At 44.4% G+C, this 22,223-nt stretch overlaps 1 protein-coding gene across 2 annotated transcripts in view; it reads left to right on the plus strand.

Annotated features, from left to right (window-relative positions):
- Positions 1-22,223, plus strand: part of MTMR10 (myotubularin related protein 10) — a 136,850-nt gene that overhangs the window by 27,730 nt on the left and 86,897 nt on the right. For both annotated transcript variants that reach the window (XM_033919527.1, XM_033919528.1), the window contains exon 5: positions 633-775. In XM_033919527.1, the coding sequence (XP_033775418.1) occupies positions 633-775 (143 nt within the window). The remainder of the gene's footprint in view (positions 1-632; positions 776-22,223) is intronic.

Genomic DNA, 22,223 nt, shown 5'->3' on the forward strand with positions numbered 1-22,223 from the left:
AATAGGCCCGGGAGCCTTAGGTCCCTCCTGGGGGCGGGGCCTTGGGCACATGGTCGGATGTCCAGCAGTACCAGTAGGTCATCATTTCCCTTATCAAACATGGACCAACAGTTGTCGATGATGTCCATTAGGTCTGTCTCTAAGCTATAGCATGCTTGGAAGCCAGACTGGAAAGTGGAGAGGGTTCCTTGTTGATCCATAATGAGTACAGCAATGTGATGCATGTTTGAATAGGTGTGTATAAGCTGCCCCAATGTATTCATACATAAGAGTAGGGGCCAGAATTGCATCTATGTTTTTGTCACACACACAGATAATAACTGGTAACCTGGTTTTTTTACACAGCCTTTTAAGTTTGCTCATATAATTGAGTTAAATTTTGCATAACTTATTTGTAAGTTGAGCTGTGTAAGTGAAATTTTTGTATTAGTAATTTGTCATGTATGAATGTCTTAACAAGAAGTTTAGCACATTTTAGTACCTTACTATAGGAGGCCTCTGACCAATTAAATTATTGCTTTTTGATACACATGCAACATTCATTAATTTAATTGTATGCATTTTGTGTTTCTAACATTTATGCAAGGCTAGTCTTCTTTTTTACTTAATCATCTCTTTTGATTTGTATGCAGTAAATGACACAAAGAGAAAGCAGAAGATACTTTTTCCCAACCAGAAACTTAAGTTTAATCCAACAGAATTAATAATTTATTGCAAGGATTTCCGTATTGTTCGGTTTCGTTTTGATGAAGCAGGCCCTGAAAGTGCTAAAAAGGTAATAAAATACTTTTTGTAAGAAAAATAAATTATTTTCATCAGTGTTTGAGCTGCAGTGTTTTCCATTGTTCTCTTTAAACCTCATGACCTGACATCCAATTTCGGTCATAGAATCAGGGAGGTATAAAGGAGTAGAAAAGGCAAGACCAGACATGAAGGGCACCATGGGTCAAGCTTCTCTCTACTTTTTTTCTACCTTCTACTTCAAGACTGGGTGCCAAGCAGTCCTTGACCTCATTCCTCCAGCTCTGCATTAGACCTGGTGGACCCCTTAAGTAACCCTTAGCAGAAGCTGATGGAATCATCTTGCAAGCATCAATACAGCATAGCATGTGCATTTTTTTTACTTGTCTTTTAAAAGTATATAAGTTTACTTAAGTGGAATTGTTTTATTTGGAGTGCAAATCATTTGCTTGATCTTTTATTATCATGCTGCTGTTTAATACCTTTTAAGCCCATCCTCTTTGCCCAGTTTCATTCCATTTGCAGTAACATAGATCACCTCTTTGCCCAGTTTCATTCCATTTGCAGTAACATAGATCCCAGTTATTTCTCTGAAACTATAAACAAAATCGACAAGCATGCAGTGTACACTGCACTGTAACACTGCCACATTTATGTCCGAAGCAATATCAAAAACTTAGAATGTAAATACAATAACAATGACTACAAGTCATTTTTATAAAAAAATATTTTTGAGTAACCCCCGATGAGATCCCAAAAACAATGATCCCAAAACCTGTTAATCATCTAATTTACAGTGTTAGATCTTGTATCACATTGAGTTTGTGGTATTATGTACACATGCATTGAAAGAATTTAGAGATTCCATACCTTCAAATTTTTCAGTGAATTATTTGAATGAATATTTAGAGTGCATAGATATAAATTAACCCTGATATATCTACAAATTGTTTGTCATGGGGCCTTTGTTTACAGTTCCTTCATTAAACATAGTTGACAACACCCACAATACTGGAATAACATCTTTTATTGGGTGGAGTCGTCTTTTTTTTTTTTTTTTTTCAGCCATCAGCCTATAAGTGGAAGATTTAGATATCTATAGATTCTAATACGGAGTTTAACCTAAAGTTACCCTGAAGTCAAGAAGCTGAAATACATGTACTGCTTATGGAAATTTTGAATAACGCGTTTCGCTGGCAAATACATAGAATTCCTAACTCATTTGAGCTTGCCAGCTGAATGTTTGCAGTTCAGTGATGAGTGAACAACAGGACTATTCATTGGCACTTCCTGTTATCCCACAGGGGAGTTTTTTTCCGTTTTGAAACTACTTCCATGCATTCAAGCCTTCTTTCATCTGAAATTGCTAAAACCTTGGTATCTAGAAAAAAAAAAACCCTCTTATTTGCTTAGGTTCTAGATTTTTGTTGTTTTGTTGAATTTGATTATTATTAGGTTTGTTCTGGTTAGGCTTTATTGCATTAATCGTTTATATTTATTGATTTAGTAATTTGTTGTAAAACTGTATTTCGTTTTATCTATATTGACCTTTTATTTTAATTGCCTTAAATATTTGTTATTATTGTATTGTGTGAGAAATGCTGCCTAGATATTTTGTAGGTGTGGATAAAATATACATTTTTAAGTTATATTAAATTTCCTTAAAAAATGGATCAGCCTAGTTTAGTAGATGGTTTAATAAAGTTGATCCCAAATCATGTGTTTGACAAGTTTAATTTAAATGTAGCTTCTTTTCTTTGTTATCTATACTATTTATGTAAGTCGAATACAAAATTATTTAATCCCAGTGGCTTCAGTAGTTAGAAATGGCACCCTGGTGCTTGAGATTCATATCACCTGAATATTGGATTTTAAAAAATTTTGTCGTACAAAATAGTTAAGGGCTCCTTTTACGAAGCCGTGTTAGCGGTTTAACACGCGTAATAGCGTGCGCTAATTTGCTGGCCGCACTAGCCACTACCACCTCCTCTTGAGCAGGTGATAGTTTTTCGTTTAGCGCGGGGGTTAGCACGCGCTAAAAAGGTGCGTGCAATAAAGCCGCTAACGGGCTTCGTAAAAGGAGCCCTGACCAGAAGAGGGAAGAATGTCCTTGGACACCGTCTAGCCCGCCTACTTCACAGGGCTTTAAACTAGGTAAGTCGGGGGAGGGTACAGACACAAACAACATACCTAACGAACTAAACTGCAAATACTGTTTTGAGGATGTGGTAAGTAGTCACCGAAAGTCTGGGTCAGGGGCGAGTACACACACCTTTGAGTCGGGGGTAGGTTCACATCATAAGTATGGGCCACATTGTAATTCCAGGTCTAGGGGGAGTACACATTGTAATTCTGAGTCTTTGGGGAATACACATTGTAGATCTGGGTCTGTGGGGAATACACATTGTAGTTCTGGTTCCAGGGGGAACATATACAACGCAAAGATTGCTGGGTCTGGGGGGAACATATATAACGCAAATTATGCTGTGGGTGTTCAGGTAGCTCAAGCAGGTATATCCCCACTGATATGTAACAAAAATACAACATGGAGGGCTATGTACGTCAACGCACACAGTTTGGGAAACAAGATCCTAGAAAGCGCAGAGTTGTGGTCATCGGGGATTCGCTGCTAAGGGGCACCGAGGGACCAATTTGTAGACCCGATCTGCAATCAAGAGAGGTCTGCTGTTTGCCGGGGGCCAGGATCCGGGATGTAACCGATAACCTGGACAGACTCATCAAACCTCAGGATCACTTCCCTATGATCCTCATCCACGTCGGAACCAACGACACTGCCAGGTGCACCCCGGGGAGCATACCTGAGGACTTCAGAGCCCTGGGAGAGAAGCTGAGGAGGATGGATGCGCAGGTGGTCTTCTCCTCGATCCTCCCAGTGAGGGGCAAGGGCAGTGCCAGGGAGGATCGAGTCCGGAGGGCGAACGACTGGCTGCAGGGATGGTGCAAGGAGATGAACTTTGGGTTCCTGCACCACAGAGAGGCACTGCAAGGACTTCTGGGACCAGACGGGTTACACCTGACCAGGAGGGGGAAGAACGTCCTTGGACACCGTCTAGCCCACCTACTACACAGGGCTTTAAACTAGGTAAGTTGGGGGAGGGTACGGGCACAAACAACCCACATGACGAGCTAAGCTACCAATACTCTTTTGAGACTGAGCTAAGTAAATACTATATTTCTGGGACACATTACAATTTTGGGTCTAGGGGGAGGATACATAGCAATTCTGGGTCTAGACGGGGTACACATTATAATTCTGGGTCCAGAGAGAGTGCACACGTTGCAAATCGCACTAAAGGAGCTCGAGTAGCCCAAACGGGAATAGCCCTACAGAGTACACACATTACCGAGTCTGAGATAGGAGCACACTATAGTCATGGGGAGTCCGAGACAGGTTCAAGCTTTAGCTCTGGGTCTATGAAGTGTAAGAGACAGGCAAATAATGTTAGGGAGTGTAAGAGACATGCGAATAATGCTAATGGGGTCCTAGTTGATAAAGAGGGATCGTCCCCACTGAGATACAACAAATACACAACGTGGAGGGCTATGTACGTCAACGCCCACAGTCTGGGAAATAAGATCCTAGACTTAGAAACAGAATTGAGGAATGCTGACCTGGATGTAGTGGCGATATCTGAGACCTGGCTCACAGACTCCCACGGGTGGGACATGGTCATACCAGGTTACAACTTGCTTCGCCGGGACAGGGAGGGTAAAATGGGAGGAGGTGTAGCATTATATACTAAAGATGACATTAAGGTCACCAGAATCACGGATGTACAGTACACTGGGGAATCCCTTTGGGTAAATTAACATAGTAACATAGTAGATGACGGCAGATAAAGACCCGAATGGTCCATCCAGTCTGCCCAACCTGATTCAATTTAAAATTTTTTTTTTTTTTTTTTTTTTTTTTTTTCTTCTTAGCTATTTCTGGGCGAGAATCCAAAGCTTTACCCGGTACTGTGCTTGGGTTCCAACTGCCGAAATCTCTGTTAAGACTTACTCCAGCCCATCTACACCCTCCCAGCCATTGAAGCCCTCCCCTGCCCATCCTCCTCCAAACGGCCATACACAGACACAGACCGTACAAGTCTGCCCAGTAACTGGCCTAGTTCAATCTTTAATATTATTTTCTGATTCTAAATCTTCTGTGTTCATCCCACGCTTCTTTGAACTCAGTCACAGTTTTACTCTCCACCACCTCTACCGGGAGCGCATTCCAGGCATCCACCACCCTCTCCGTAAAGTAGAATTTCCTAACATTGCCCCTGAATCTACCACCCCTCAACCTCAAATTATGTCCTCTGGTTTTACCATTTTCCTTTCTCTGGAAAAGATTTTGTTCTACGTTAATACCCTTTAAGTATTTGAACGTCTGAATCATATCTCCCCTGTCTCTCCTTTCCTCTAGGGTATACATATTCAGGGCTTCCAGTCTCTCCTCATATGTCTTCTGGTGCAAGCCTCCTATCATTTTCGTCGCCCTCCTCTGGACCGCCTCAAGTCTTCTTACGTCTTTCGCCAGATACGGTCTCCAAAACTGAACACAATACTCCAAGTGGGGCCTCACCAATGACCTGTACAGGGGCATCAACACCTTCTTTCTTCTACTGACTACGCCTCTCTTTATACAGTCCAGAATCCTTCTGGCAGCAGCCACTGCCTTGTCACACTGTTTTTTCGCCTTTAGATCTTCGGACACTATCACCCCGAGGTCCCTCTCCCCATCCGTGCATATCAGCTTCTCTCCTCCCAGCATATACGGTTCCTTCCTATTATTAATCCCCAAATGCATTACTCTGCATTTCTTTGCATTGAATTTTAGTTGCCAGGCATTAGACCATTCCTCTAACTTTTGCAGATCCTTTTTCATATTTTCCACTCCCTCTTCGGTGTCTACTCTGTTACAAATCTTGGTATCATCTGCAAAAAGGCACACTTTTCCTTCTAACCCTTCAGCAATGTCACTTACATACATATTGAACAGGATTGGCCCCAGCACCGAACCCTGAGGGACTCCACTAGTCACCTTTCCTTCCTTCGAGCGACTTCCATTAACCACCACCCTCTGGCGTCTGTCCGACAGCCAGTTTCTGACCCAGTTCACCACTTTGGGTCCTAACTTTAGCCCTTCAAGTTTGTTCAACAGCCTCCTATGAGGAACTGTATCAAAGGCTTTGCTGAAATCCAAATAAATTACATCTAGCATATGTCCTCGATCCAGCTCTCTGGTCACCCAATCAAAAAATTCAATCAGGTTCGTTTGGCACGATTTACCTTTTGTAAAGCCATGTTGCCTCGGATCCTTTAACCCATTAGATTCAAGGAAATACACTATCCTTTCTTTCAGCAACACTTCCATTATTTTTCCAACAACTGAAGTGAGGCTCACCGGCCTGTAGTTTCCTGCTTCATCCCTGTGACCACTTTTATGAATAGGGACCACATCCGCTCTCCTCCAATCCCCAGGAATCACTCCCGTCTCCAGAGATTTGTTGAACAAGTCTTTAATAGGACTCGCCAGAACCTCTCTGAGTTCCCTTAGTATCCTGGGATGGATCCCGTCTGGTCCCATCGCTTTGTCCACCTTCAGTTTTTCAAGTTGCTCATAAACACCCTCCTCCGTGAACGGCGCAGAATCTACTCCATTTTCTCGTGTAACTTTGCCGGACAATCTCGGTCCTTCTCCAGGATTTTCTTCTGTGAACACAGAACAGAAGTATTTGTTTAGCACATTTGCTTTCTCCTCATCACTCTCCACATATTTGTTCCCAGCATCTTTTAGCCTAGCAATTCCATTTTTTATCTTCCTCCTTTCACTAATATATCTGAAAAAATTTTTATCTCCCTTTTTTACATTTTTAGCCATTTGTTCTTCCGCCTGTGCCTTCGCCAAACGTATCTCTCTCTTGGCTTCTTTCAGTTTCACCCTGTAGTCCTTTCTGCTCTCCTCTTCTTGGGTTTTTTTATATTTCATGAACGCCAACTCTTTCGCCTTTATTTTCTCAGCCACTAGGTTGGAGAACCATATCGGCTTCCTTTTTCTTTTGTTTTTATTGATTTTCTTCACATAAAGGTCCGTAGCCATTTTTATCGCTCCTTTCAGCTTAGACCACTGTCTTTCCACTTCTCTTATGTCCTCCCATCCTAACAGCTCTTTCTTCAGGTACTTTCCCATTGCATTAAAGTCCGTACGTTTGAAATCTAGGACTTTAAGTATCGTGCGGCCGCTCTCCACTTTAGCCGTTATATCAAACCAAACCGTTTGATGATCGCTACTACCCAGGTGAGCACCCACTCGAACATTAGAGATACTCTCTCCATTTGTGAGGACCAGATCCAATATCGCTTTTTCCCTTGTGGGTTCCGTCACCATTTGTCTGAGCAGAGCCTCTTGAAAGGCATCCACAATCTCCCTACTTCTTTCCGATTCCGCAGACGGAACATTCCAGTCCGCATCCGGCAGGTTGAAATCTCCCAACAGCAGAACCTCCTCTTTCCTTCCAAACTTTTGGATATCCACAATCAGATCCTTATCAATTTGCTGCGATTGAGTCGGAGGTCTGTAGACTACACCCACGTAGATAGAAGTTCCATCTTCTCTTTTCAGAGCAATCCATATCGCTTCTTCCTCTCCCCAGGTCCCTTGCATTTCGGTCGCTTGGATATTGATCTTTACATAGAGAGCTACTCCTCCACCTTTATGACCATCTCTGTCCTTCCTAAAAAGATTATATCCCGGTATGTTTGCATCCCATCCATGTGATTCACTGAACCATGTCTCTGTGATAGCAACAATATCTAGATCTGCCTCTAACATCAGAGCTTGCAGATCATGAACTTTGTTGCTTAGACTGCGAGCATTTGTGGTCATCGCTTTCCAGCTATTTTTCAGCGATAATCTTCTTTTTCGTATGGATTTTTGTGTCGTTTCACTTTCCGTTGCAATACTAAGAAATGAGTTGCTGATATTGCTTATGTTGCAGCCTTTACTACTATCACATCTTTTCTTTTGCCGGGGGTGGTCTTTATAATTGTCCTTCGTACATACACCACCCCCACCTTCTAGTTTAAATGCCTGGAAAAATATTGTCTAAATTTCTCTGCAAGGTTTCTTTTTCCTGCTGTAGTAATATGTAGCCCATCAGTGCAATATAGCTTCTTGTCCTTCCATGTATTTCCCCATCCTCCTATGTACCTGAAGCCTTCTTGATGACACCAGGCTCTGAGCCATCTATTAAAGTCCTCTGTGTTTTTCACTCTTTGCTCTCCTTTTCCATATGCAGGCAGTATTTCAGAAAAAGCTAAAGTCTTTACAAAAGGTTTCACGCCCTCACCAAGCTCCCGAAAAGCTTTCTGTGCTGCAAGTGTGGAGTTGTTGGCCAGGTCATTTGTTCCCAGATGGATAACAACATCAGTGTTAAAATCCTTAGTTTCTTCCTTAACTATAGTCAGTATTTGCCTGGAACTCCTGGTAGCTGAGGATCCTGGAAGACATTTCACTATTTTGGACTCCTCGCCCTGTGTTCCAAGGTTAATGCCTCTGATGATGGAATCCCCCAACAGTAATAGTTTTCTGTTTTTGGCTTTTTTATTTGTACTTAGGGTGCTCTTGTTCTCTTGAGTTTCCTTCATTGGTTCCAGTCCCACCTCCCTTCTGTTTTCCTGAGTATCGCAGTGCACTAGTGGAGCGAAGGAATTCTGTAGAGGTAATATTAGTGAAGGTGGATGTTTCTGTGTTACATGTCGCAGTCTTCCTGAGCCTACTGTGACCCATTTATTCCTGGGCTGTTTTATTCTTTGAGGTAGAGGTGGTAAGTTGGTATGATTTTGTGGAGTGATGGAAGCTGCTTTAATTGTATTCAATTCCTGTTTAAGTTTGCAGAGCTCCTCCTTAATACTGGCAAATTGAAGACAGATGGGGCAAGCCTTAAGCCTCCAAATAGTATGTCTTGGAATTAAAGCACCACAGTGATTGCATAGAATAAAGGTCATCTTGATTGGTTGTGAAGTCCTGATTATATGGGTCTCTATATATGAATAGTGGTCCCTGGGGTTGGTGGGACTATAAGTAAGACTACTAGTAAGGCAGAAATATAGGCTCTATACCACCTAAAACACAGTATTTTAAACAAAACTGCAGGAAGAAGAAATAAGATTTAACAGAGGAAAGAGAAGGATTTTTTTGTGCTTTTTTATATTTTTTTTTTAGTAAGAAACAGGGAGGAGAAGAGAAATTAAGCAGATATAATGCTGAAAACCAGTGAAAAGAGCAGAATATGAAATGGTAACTTAGCTTTTAGAAGTTCACAGGGCAGCCTTGTTTCAGCAATGTCCCAAAGATAATGCAATTAACCTTAGAAGTAAAACAGAACCCCTCCCTTCTCCACCTAATCAGCAGAAAACAATGGCTGAATACTGGTAAGACAGAAATATAGGCTCTATACCACCTAAAACACAGTATTTTAAACAAAAACGCAGGTTCTATCAGTGCTACCCTAAAACACAGGATTTATAACAGGATTTTCCCTACTTTAGTCCCCCTGAGCCACAGACACCAGAAATATAGGCTCTATACCACCTAAAACACAGTATTTTAAACAAAACTGCAGGAAGAAGAAATAAGATTTAGCAGAGGAAAGAGAAGGATTTTTTGTGCTTTTTTATATTTTTTTTTTTAGTAAGAAACAGGGAGGAGAAGAGAAATTAAGCAGATATAATGCTGAAAACCAGTGAAAAGAGCAGAATATGAAATGGTAACTTAGCTTTTAGAAGTTCACAGGGCAGCCTTGTTTCAGCAATGTCCCAAAGATAATGCAATTAACCTTAGAAGTAAAACAGAACCCCTCCCTTCTCCACCTAATCAGCAGAAAACAATGGCTGAATACTGGTAAGACAGAAATATAGGCTCTATACCACCTAAAACACAGTATTTTAAACAAAAACGCAGGTTCTATCAGTGCTACCCTAAAACACAGGATTTATAACAGGATTTTCCCTACTTTAGTCCCCCTGAGCCACAGACACCAGAAATATAGGCTCTATACCACCTAAAACACAGTATTTTAAACAAAACTGCAGGAAGAAGAAATAAGATTTAACAGAGGAAAGAGAAGGATTTTTTGTGCTTTTTTATATTTTTTTTTTAGTAAGAAACAGGGAGGAGAAGAGAAATTAAGCAGATATAATGCTGAAAACCAGTGAAAAGAGCAGAATATGAAATGGTAACTTAGCTTTTAGAAGTTCACAGGGCAGCCTTGTTTCAGCAATGTCCCAAAGATAATGCAATTAACCTTAGAAGTAAAACAGAACCCCTCCCTTCTCCACCTAATCAGCAGAAAACAATGGCTGAATACTGGCCAGAGGGAAGGACAAATGCCTGTATCTTGGCGTAGTATACAGACCCCCAAGACATCAAGATGACCTAGATAAGGAATTAATCGGAGATATAGAGAATATCACCTTACGAGGTGACACAGTATTGGTAGGTGACTTCAACATGCCTGATGTGGATTGGGTCACACTTTCCTCTCCTTCCGGCAACAGCAGGAAGCTATTAAACTCTTTGAATGGAGCAAGACTCAGGCAACTGGTATCTGAACCAACAAGGGATCAGGCAATACTGGACCTAGTACTTACCAATGGGGAAAGTATCACAGAGGTCTCGGTGGGTGAAACTTTGGCCTCCAGTGACCACAATATGATATGGTTCAATCTCAGGAAAGGTTTCACGAAATCTACATCAATGACCAAGGTTCTCAAATTCAAAGACACAAAATTCCAAGACATGGGAGACTTCGTTCACCAGGCGCTACAAAGCCAAGCAGACACCGACAGCGTGGAAGAAATGTGGTCAACTCTGAAAGCCACCATACAGGAAGCAACAAACCGCTATGTTAAATCAGTAAGCAAACGGAGTAGGAACAACAAGCCACAGTGGTTCTCTACGGAGATCTCGGACATCATCAAAGAGAAGAAAAAAGCATTCATCTCCTACAAACAATCAGGGACACAGGACTCTAGAGTAAAATATCTGGCCAAGTCAAGGGCCGTCAAAGCAGCAGTTAGGGAGGCCAAATTCCGCATGGAGGAGTCTCTAGCAAAGAACATCCAGAAAGGAGATAAATCTTTCTTCAGGTATATCAGTGACAGAAATAAGAACTCGGGAGGGATAGTACCTCTAAGAAAACCAGACGGAGACTATGTAGAAACGGACTCGGAAAAAGCCCAACTGTTAAATAAATACTTCTGCTCAGTCTTCACCCGCGAGGCGCCGGGAATCGGCCCTCAGCCACAGACAAGGGTTAAATCAGTTGACCCGTTTAGTAATTTCAAGTTTACACCCAGCAGCGTCTATTGCGAGCTGTCAAAAATCAAGGTCAACAAGGCAATGGGGCCTGACAACCTACACCCTAGGGTGCTCAGGGAGTTGGGTGATGTCCTAGCGGAACCGCTATCCGCGCTCTTCAATCTCTCCCTTAGTACAGGTAACGTCCCGATGGACTGGAAGACAGCTAACGTCATCCCACTCCACAAGAAAGGCTCCAAGATGGAGATGGCAAATTACAGACCAGTGAGTCTCACATCGATAGTGAGCAAACTAATGGAAACCCTAATCAAACACCAATTGGATAGAATCACGGACGAGGAGAAACTAAGGGATCCCCGCCAGCATGGATTTACTAAGGGGAGATCCTGCCAATCCAACCTGATCAGCTTCTTTGACTGGGTGACGAGGAAGCTGGATGCTGGTGATTCCCTGGACATTGTCTACCTAGATTTCAGCAAAGCATTTGATAGCGTACCACACCGCAGGTTGCTAAGCAAGATGAGTTCTTTAGGTTTGGGCGACACATTGACAAATTGGGTTGGGAACTGGCTTGGAGGTAGGCTTCAGAGGGTAGTGGTGAATGGCACCCCCTCCGAAATGTCAGAGGTGATAAGTGGAGTGCCACAGGACTCCGTCCTGGGCCCGATCTTGTTCAACATCTACATAGGAGACTTGACAGAAGGGCTCCGAGGAAGAATAACTTTATTCGCCGATGATGCCAAGCTAAGCAATGTAGTGAACAAGAGCACAACAGACAATAATTCAATGGCAGATGACATGATGCATGACCTACTTCTACTGGAGCACTGGTCTAGGTCCTGGCAACTCAGTTTCAATGCCAAAAAATGCAAAGTCATGCACCTGGGAAGCCGAAATCCACGCAAACTTTACACCCTAAATGGCGAGATCTTGACAAAAACTGAAGCAGAAAGAGACTTAGGAGTGATTGTCAGGGAAGACATGAAGTCTGCAAATCAAGTTGAGCAAGCTTCATCCAAAGCAAGGCAAATCATAGGTTGCATACGCAGGAGTTTCGTCAGCCGTAAACCGGAAGTTATTATGCCACTGTATAGATCCATGGTGAGACCGCACCTGGAGTACTGTGTACAATTTTGGAAGCCACATTACCGCAAGGATGTACTGAGACTGGAATCGGTCCAGAGAATGGCCACCAGGATGGTCTCGGGACTCAAGGAGCTCCCGTACGAGGAGCGGTTAGGGAAGTTGCAGCTCTACTCACTCGAGGAACGTAGAGAGAGGGGAGATATGATCGAGACATTCAAGTACCTCACGGGTCGCATCGAAGTAGAAGAGGATATCTTCTTTTTCAAGGGTCCCGCGGCAACAAGGGGACATCAGTGGAAAATCAGGGGCGGGAAACTGCACGGTGACATTAGGAAGTTCTTCTTCACAGAAAGGGTGGTTGATCGCTGGAATAGTCTTCCACTTCAGGTTATTGAGGCCAGAAGCATGCCAGATTTTAAGGCCAAATGGGACAAACATGTGGGATCTATCCGCAAAGATAGATAGGGAGGGTCATTGGAGTGGGCAGACTTGATGGGCCGTGGCCCTTATCTGCCGTCTATTTCTATGTTTCTATGTTTCTAAATGAGGAATGCCGACCTGGATGTGGTGGCGATATCTGAGACCTGGCTCACAGACTCCCGTGGGTGGGACATGGTCATACCGGGTTACAACTTGCTTCGCCGGGACAGAGAAGGCAGATTGGGAGGAGGTGTAGCATTATATACTAAAGATGACATTAAGGTCACAAGAATCTCAGATGTCCAATACACTGGAGAATCCCTTTGGGTTAATTTGGCCAGAGGGAAGGACAAATGCTTGTATCTTGGCGTAATTTACAGACCCCCAAGACAACAAGTTGACCTGGATATGGAAATAATCGGGGATATAGAAAATATCACCTTGCGTGGGGACACAGTATTGTTAGGTGACTTCAACATGCCTGATGTGGATTGGGATACACTAACCTCCGATTCTGGCAGCAACAGGAGGCTATTAAACTCTATGAAGGGAGCTGGTCTGAAGCAACTGGTGTTGGACCCAACAAGGGATCAGGCAATACTGGATCTATTACTTACCAATGGAGAAAGTGTCACAGAGGTCTCGGTGGGCGACACATTGGCCTCCAGTGACCACAACATGGTATGGTTCAATCTTAGGAAAGGTTTCACTAAATCTAACACGCTGACCAAGGTCCTCAAATTCAAGGACACAAACTTCCAAGACATGGGTTCCTTTGTTCACCAGGCGCTACAAAGCCTAACATAGTAACATAGTAGATGACGGCAGATAAAGACCCGAATGGTCCATCCAGTCTGCCCAACCTGATTCAATTTAAATTTTTTTTTTTTCTTCTTAGCTATTTCTGGGCGAGAATCCAAAGCTTTTCCCGGTACTGTGCTTGGGTTCCAACTGCCGAAATCTCTGTTAAGACTTACTCCAGCCCATCTACACCCTCCCAGCCATTGAAGCCCTCCCCTGCCCATCCTCCTCCAAACAGATAGCGTGGAAGAAATGTGGTCGACTTTGAAAGCCACCATATAAGAAGCGACAAACCGCTATGTTAAATTAGTAAGTAAGCGGCGAAGAAACAACAAGCCGCAATGGTTCACTGTGGAGATCTCGGACCTCATCAAGGAAAAGAAAAAAGCATTCATCTCTTACAAACAATCGGGGAAACAAGACTCTAGGGCAGACTACCTGACCAAGTCAAAAGCAGTCAAAACAGCAGTCAGGGAGGCTAAATTTCACATGGAGGAGTCTCTGGCAAAGAACATCCAGAAGAGAGATAAATCCTTCTTCAGGTATATCAGTGATAGAAGTAAAAACTCTGGCGGGATTGTACGTCTTAGGAAACCAAACGGAGACTATGTGGAAAAGGATTCCGAAAAAGCCCAGCTATTAAATGAATACTTCAGCTCAGTCTTCACCCGTGAAGCGCCGGGGCTTGGCCCTCAACTACAGACAAGGGCAGACTCAGTTGACCCATTTAGTAACTTCGAATTCACGCCCAGCAGTGTCTACGATGAGCTGTCAAAACTCAAGGTTAACAAGGCAATGGGGCCTGACAACCTACACCCCAGGATGCTTAGGGAGTTGAGTGATGTCTTGGCAGAGCCACTGTCGGCACTCTTCAACCTCTCCCTTAGTACAGGAAGCGTCCCATTGGACTGGAGGACGGCTAACGTCATTCCACTCCACAAGAAAGGCTCAAAGATGGAGACAGCAAACTACAGACCAGTGAGTCTAACATCTATAGTGAGCAAACTTATGGAAACTCTGATCAAACGACAATTGGATAAGATCCTGGATGAGGAAAATCTACGGGACCCCCGTCAACATGAATTTACTAAGGGGAGATCATGTCAATCCAACCTGATCAGCTTCTTTGACTGGGTGACGGGGAAGCTGGATGTTGTGGAGTCCCTGGACATCGTGTACCTGGACTTTAGCAAAGCATTTGATAGCGTACCACACCGCAGGTTGCTGAACAAGATGAGTTCTATAGGATTAGGTGACACATTGACGAAATGGGTTAGGAACTGGCTTGGTGGTAGGCTTCAAAGGGTAGTGGTGAACGGCACCCCCTCAGAAATGACAGAGGTGATCAGTGGAGTGCCACAGGTTTCGGTCTTGGGACCGACCCTATTAGAAACATAGAAACATAGAAAAAGACGGCAGATAAGGGCCGCGGCCCATCTAGTCTGCCCACCCCAATGACCCTCCCCTATTTATCTCTGTGCAGAGATCCCACGTGACGATCCCATTTCTTCTTAAAATCAGGCACGCTGCTCGCCTCGATCACCTGAAGTGGAAGTCTATTCCAGCGATCAACCATTCTTTCGGTGAAAAAGTATTTCCTGGTGTCGCCGTGCAATTTCCCGCCCCTGATTTTCCATGTATGTCCTCTTGTCGCCGTCGGACCTTTGAAAAAGAAGATATCTTCTTCTACCTCGATACGGCCCGTGAGGTATTTGAACGTCTCGATCATGTCTCCCCTCTCTCTGCGTTCCTCGAGTAAGTATAGCCGTAATTTATCCAGCCGTTCCTCGTACGGGAGATCCTTGAGTCCCGAGACCATCCGGGTGGCCATTCGCTGGACCGACTCAAGCCTCAGTGCATCCTTGCGGTAATGAGGCCTCCAGAATTGTACACAGTATTCCAGATGAGGCCTCACCATGGATCTATACAATGGCATAATGACTTCAGGCTTGCGGCTGACGAAACTCCTACGTATACATCCCATGATCTGCCTAGCCTTAGATGAAGCCCGCTCCACTTGATTGGCAGCCTTCATGTCTTCACTGATGATTACCCCCAAGTCCCGTTCTGCAACAGTCCTTGCTAGGATCTCACCATTTAGGGTGTAAGTCTCGCATGGATTTTGACTGCCAAGGTGCAACATCTTTATAAGAGACTTGGCAGAAGGGCTTCGAGGTAAAATAGCCTTATTCGCCGATGACGCCAAACTAAGTAATGTAGTGGGAAAATGCACAACGGACGAAGATTCAATGCCCGACAACATGATGCACGACCTACTCCTACTGGAGCGCTGGTCTAGGACCTGGCAACTCAGCTTCAATGCCAAAAAATGCAAAGTCATGCACCTAGGCAACCATAATCCATACAAGACTTATACTCTTAATGGTGAGATCCTAACAAGAACGGTAGCAGAACGGGACTTGGGGGTGATCGTCAGTGAGGACATGAAGGCTGCCAGTCAGGTAGAGCAGGCCTCATCCAAGGCAAGACAGATCCTAGGTTGCATACGCAGGGGTTTCGTCAGCCGTAAGCCGGAAGTCATTATGCCATTGTATAGATCCATGGTGAGGCCCCACCTGGAATACTGTGTGCAATTCTGGAGACCACATTATCGCAAAGATGTGCTGAGATTGGAGTCGGTTCAGAGAATGGCCACCCGGATGGTCTCGGGACTCAAAGATCTCCCGTACGAAGAAAGGTTAGACAAACTGCAGCTATACTCGCTTGAGGAGCGCAGAGAGAGGGGGGACATGATCGAGACGTTCAAGTATCTCACGGGCCGCATCGTAGCGGAAGAAGATATCTTCTTTTTCAAGGGACCCACGGCAACAAGAGGGCATCCGTGGAAAATCAGAGGCGGGAAACTACGAGGTGACACCAGGAAATTCTTTTTCACTGAAAGGGTGGTTGATCGCTGGAATAATCTTCCACTGCAGGTGATTGAGGCCAGCAGCGTGCCTGATTTTAAGGCCAAATGGGATCGACACATGGGCTCTATTCACTAGGCAAAGGTAGGGGAGGGTCATTAGGGTGGGCAGACTAGATGGGCCGTGGCCCTTATCTGCCGTCTATTTCTATGTTTCTATGTTAAGTTGTTAGTTTTGGCCTCTACTCCTTTTGAGAGTGGGAATGTCCTTAGGATTGTGTTTTTACTAAGATACATATTGTATGTTGCAAGACTTCCTGCACTCCATGGCTTTTCTAAACCTCTTGTCTAACCATTTGCATTAATGTTAATATTGTGTCATTCCTTTGTGTATGAAAAATAAGAACTTTAATGCAACTCTGATCTCAAGATAATTTGTGCATTTGTCTTGCAGAGACACAGTTATGATGTTAGTTTACTGAACTTGATCTACTACTGCGCAAACAAGTAAATTAAAAGTAGAAATAAGTAAGAAAATAAAGGCAAGGGTACATTCACAATCATTCATAGAAAAAAGTAGCAAAAGATCACCATGTGTCCCAGACTCTGAATATTCTGCCAAAATCCATCGGCCATGCTGACAGATCAGATACTGAAGGCATCAGTAAAAAGGAATGCTTTTAGATTTTAGAGGACTGTAAGGGCTCCTTTTACAAAGCCGCACTAAGGCCTTAATACGCGGAATAGCGCATGCTAAATTGCCGCACCGCTACCGCCTCCATTTGAGCAGGCGGTAGATTTTTGGCTAGCGCGCACTAATCCGGTGCGTGTGTTAAAAACGCTACTGCACCTTTGTAAAAGGAGTCCTAAATGTAGGAAGCTAGGTACACTTCTCCCTCTGTATTCGCGGTTTCAGCATTCGCGGTTTCGATTATTCACAGTTTTAGCTTCCTGTCTCAACCCCCCAGATTACATCAGCTTGCATAGAGAAATCGCTGATTCCAAGCATTTACAGAGAAAATCGCTGATTCCCAGCACTTTCTTCACTGTGTTTTGCCTCTCCTTCAGGGACAGGCCAGGTCTCCCACCATGTTATTTGTAGCTTCACTATATTCACGATGGTTTTTAATAGAAAACAGCGAATAACTTATGAAAATGTTATTTGCGGTTTTTCTGTATTTGCGGTTCTGTTAATCCCCCATCACAGCAAATCCGGAGGGAAAAGTGTAAATGATTTCAGAGGAAAGGACCCCATAAAGCTAAAAATAGTCGCAGATCAAATCAAGATAAATATGTCTAAACTAGTGTTTAAGCCCGTTAGATTAACAGGTGCTAGAATAAATGTGTAGACTTAACAGATCACAAAATTTAATGAAAACTTACCGTGTGAGCTGTCTGTCTTTTTTCTTTCTCTCTCCTTGGCCTCTGTCTGTCTGTCTTTTTTTCTTTGTCTCTCTCTCCTTGGCCACTAGCTGTTTGTCTGTCTTTTTTTCTTTCTCTCTCTTTCCTTGGCCACTGTCTGTTTTGTTTTTTTTCTTTGTCTCTCTCCTGGGCCGCTGTCTGTCTATCTGTCTTTTTTTTTTTTCTTTCTCTCTCTCTCCTTGGCCACTGGCTGTCTATCTGTCTTTTTTTCTTTGTGTCTCTCTCTCTCTCTCTCTCTCTCTCTCCTCCCTTGGCCGCTGGCTGTCTGTCTGTTTCCCTGTCTTTCTTGCTTTCTGTCTCTCTCCCTATCCGCTGTCTTTCTGTGTGCGTCTGTCTTTTGTTCTCATGCGCTGCCTGCCTGTCTTTCTGTCTCTCTCTGTGGCCCCCTGCCTGTCTCTTTCTGTGGCACCATGCCTGCCTGCATACATTCCTGATGAGAGGTGAATCAAATGAGTGGATTCTAAGGGGCAGCATTTCCCAGAGGATAAGGCTAAGCCCAGATTCCACTCTTTTCAGGTGAAGGCACTTTTTAGGAATCCAGGAGGTACAGGCCGGGTAAATTTGACTTGTTTGTTTCAGACACCTCGTTTTCACAGAGATGGCAGTTTTTAAGGATGACAAGCAGTGAACTGCTTCTGCTTCCAGGTCCGCAGCAGCCCCCTGCTCCTCAGAGTGATGCCTTCCAGGCTCACCCTTCCATCACCACCATTGGGGAACAGTTGTCTCTCTCTTGGTAGGAATGGACTAAGGTTACCATGGATCAGTGGGTGTTTGAGGTGGTCAAGGAAGGTTACAAGCTGGAGTTTACTCAACCTCTGCCAGACTTTTATCTGGAGTCCTTGTGCAAAGCGCCCACCAAGATTTGAGCTGTGAGAGAGACAGGATGCTCCACCTCCTAGGTGTGGTACAGCCTGTTCCACTCAAAGAACAGGAACAAGGCAATATTCAGTCTATTTTGTCATGCCCAAGAAAGGCGGAGCATTTCAGGTGATCCTCAATCTGAAGTTTGTGAATAGGGCTCTCAATGTGCGGCATTTTCGCATGGAAAAAGTAAGATTGTCATTGCATTGGTACAATTGGGAGAGTTTCTTACCTCAATGGATTTAAAAGAGATGTATCTGCACATGCCTATCTGTGAGCCTCGCCAGCGTTTTCTGCATTTTGTGGTGGGGAGAACTTTCAGTTTCAGGCCATGTCTTTTGGCCTTACCACAGCTCCATGAATTTTCTACAAGGTGTTAGTGGTGGTAGCAGCCTTTCTGTGCAAAGAGGGTATCGGAATGCATCCCTACCTAGGCGACTGGCTCATTTGGTTCACCTCTCATCAGGAAAGTGTGCAGGCCGGAGTGGTTGGGCTGTTCCTCTCTCTTGGTTGGGTTATCAACTTGGAAAAGAGCAGACTTACTTAGACCCTGGAATATCTCAGGGTGGCATTAAATACTTGGGAAGGTGTCTTCCAGGAGAGTGGGAACAGAAGCGTCACACTCAGCTCTTGGTGCTTTTCCAGTTTCCAGCTGCTCAGGCTTGGAACTATATGTAAGTGTTGGAGATGATGGTCTGCTCTGGACATGGTTCCATGGGCGCAGTTTCACATGAGACCCCTTCAGATGTCTCTGCTCATATGTCTTCCACTTAGTCTTCTCGCTCCCCTCCAATCTGTATAGAATTTGGCTGCACGACTCATATTCCAGGAGAGCCGCTATACTCACGTTACCCCTCTCCTAAAGTCAATTCATTGGCTTCACATCTGTTTCTGAATACAATTCAAACTCCTCTTACTGACCTACAAATGCACTCATTCAGCTTCCCCTCACTATCTCTCTTCTCTTATCTCCCCCTGTGTATCCCCCTCCCCCCATGAGTTCCACTCAGTTGGTAAGTCCCTCCTTTATGTGCTGTTCTCTTCAACTGCCAACTCCAGACTCCGTCCCTTCTATCTTGCTGTGCCATATGCTTGGAACAAGCTGCTCAGATCCCTATGGTGGGCTCAGTCTCTGGCAGTGTTTAAGGCCCAATTAAAAGGCCCACCTCTTTGAGAGTTCTTTAGATTCCTAACTTCTCTCAACTTGGGTTCTGCATCCACAACCCTATATGTCATGTCTGTCTGTCCAAGTTAGATTGTAAAGGCAAAAAGGTCAAAGGTTCCCAGGAGTGGTAGTGAAACAATGTCCCCAGCAAAGGTTAAATCAATAGCCAACACAATAATGTGAATAAGGTAAATAACTATCAGAATTTTACAAAACTTAGGTACCCTCAGTGTGAAAGGACAGCGACGGGAGCATAGCTCCAACGCTTCACGCATCAAGGTGGCGCCGGGAAGGCGTACACCTACACATCATCATAGGGTACCAGAGTGTGTGTTTTTAAATCAAAATGACACTATCACCAACAAAAGCAGTGCAAAATAAACACAGGGCACTATTACAGCAACCAATCAGAGAACCCCCCAGCCAACTCCCAAAAAATGAAAAAGCAAAACTTAGCTAAGTTGGTTGCTGTAATAGTGCCCTGTGTTTATTTTGCACTGCTTTTGTTGGTGATAGTGTCATCTTGATGCTTGAAGTGATAGTGTCACCTTGATGCTTGAAGCGTTGGAGCTACGCTCCCGTCGCTATCCCTTCGCACTGAGGGTACCTAAGTCTTGTAAAATTCTGATAGTTATTTACCTTATTTACATTATTGTGTTGGTTATTGATTTAACCTTTGCTGGGGACACTGTTTCACTACCACTCTTGGGAACCTTTGACCTTTTTGTGGGTCTCTTTGTAAGGTTCTTTGGCAATTCTGTTTTTGGAGTTTGTTGCAAGTTAGATTGTAAGCTTTTCCGAGCAGGGACCATCTAAAAATGTCAAAATGTACAGCACTGCGTATGCCTTTCAGTGCTATATAAGTGATTAATAGTAGTAGTAGCTGGTGATCTCCACTGACAGAGGACTATTATTGGCAACTGTCTTGGATAGCGCTGGTCAGGCTCAATATCTGATGGTGGTTATGGGTAGAGAAACTGAGTAGAGACGCTGCATTGGGGGTGCAGGACTGTGTGGTGGTTACCTCCGGATGCCAGTCTGATGGGCTTGGGTGCCCATTTCCTGGACAAGATGGTGCAGGGCATTTGAGCAGAGGAGCCACATGGTCAGTCAGTTAGAGCTGAGGGCTATTCGATTGGCTCTGCAGCCGTTTTGACAATTGGTTGAAAGATAGAGCAGTCCACATGCTTTCAGACAATGTGGCAGCGGTAGCTTATGTAAATATAGCCCTGCTTCAGAAATCACAGCTTCTTGGGTGAAGACCCATCTTATGGCTCTCTCGGCAGCCCATATTGCCGGGGAGCAGAATGTGCAGGTAGATTTCCTCAGCTAACACTTGCTAGATCCATGGAAGTGGATGCTCTGCTGGGATGCATTTCTGAACATAAGAAGTTGCCTCCGCTGAGGCAGACCAGAGGTCCATCTCGCCCAGCGGTCCACTCCCGCGTTGGCCCGCAGTGGTCCCATACTATCCCTATAACCTACCTCTACTCCTATCTGTACCCCTCAATTCCTTTCTCCTCTAGGAACCTATCCAAACCTTCTTTGAAGCCTTGTAACGTGCTCCGGCCTATCACAGCCTCCGGAAGCGCGTTCCATGTATCCACCACCCTCTGGGTGAAAAAGAACTTTCTGGCATTTGTTCTAAACCTACCCCCTTTTAATTTCTCCGAGTGCCCCCTTGTACTTGTAGTCCCTGTCTACCTTTTCTATACCCTTCAGGATCTTGAAGGTTTCTATCATGTCTCCTCTAAGTCTCCGCTTTTTAAGGGAGAACAGCCCCAGCTTTTTCAGTCTGTCAGTATATGAGAGGTTTTCCATACCCCTTATCAGTTTAGTTGCTCTTCTCTGGACTCCCTCAAGTACCGCCATGTCCTTCTTGAGGTACTGGACACAGAAGATTATGCGTTGTTGGGGTGTTCCCATGAAGGACAATACGCAGGTTCTGCGACATTTCAGCAGACGGAAGGAGTTCAGATTAGTGGCTCTTGAAGCAGATGCCCTGCTTCAGCCTTGGCTGATGGAGAGGCTCTTTTTCGTTTTCCCTCCATGGCCAATGGTGGGCAGGATCCTCAAGTGCATTGCTCACCACCCAGTTCAGGTAGTGTTGGTGGCTCCGGATTGGCCCAGGCAGCCTTGATATGCAGACTTGGTTAGGTTGTTGGCCGAACCTTTACCACTAGGAAGACAGCGGGGGCATCTATCTCAAGGATCCTTCCCCATTTGATCTTAGATTCTGGCTCTTGAAAAGCACATTTGAGGAAGAGAGGATATTTGGAAGAGGTCATTGCCACTCTTTTGCAGGCCATAAAGCATTCCACTTCGTCAGCTTTTATGCTAGAGTGTGGTGACCTTTGAAGTCTGGTGCAGTAGTAGGGCAGTTTTGCTGGCAGGGGCATCTCTGGCACATATTCTCACATTCTTGCAGGAAGGTTTGGCCTGAGGATTAGCCGGTGGCTCTTTGAAGGACCAAGTTCCAATGTTGTTATGTTTTCGGTGGCACGTTCAGGGGATTTCCTTGGGAATGCATC

Source organism: Geotrypetes seraphini, chromosome 14, assembly GCF_902459505.1.
Source record: "Geotrypetes seraphini chromosome 14, aGeoSer1.1, whole genome shotgun sequence".
Classification (NCBI taxonomy): domain Eukaryota; kingdom Metazoa; phylum Chordata; class Amphibia; order Gymnophiona; family Dermophiidae; genus Geotrypetes; species Geotrypetes seraphini.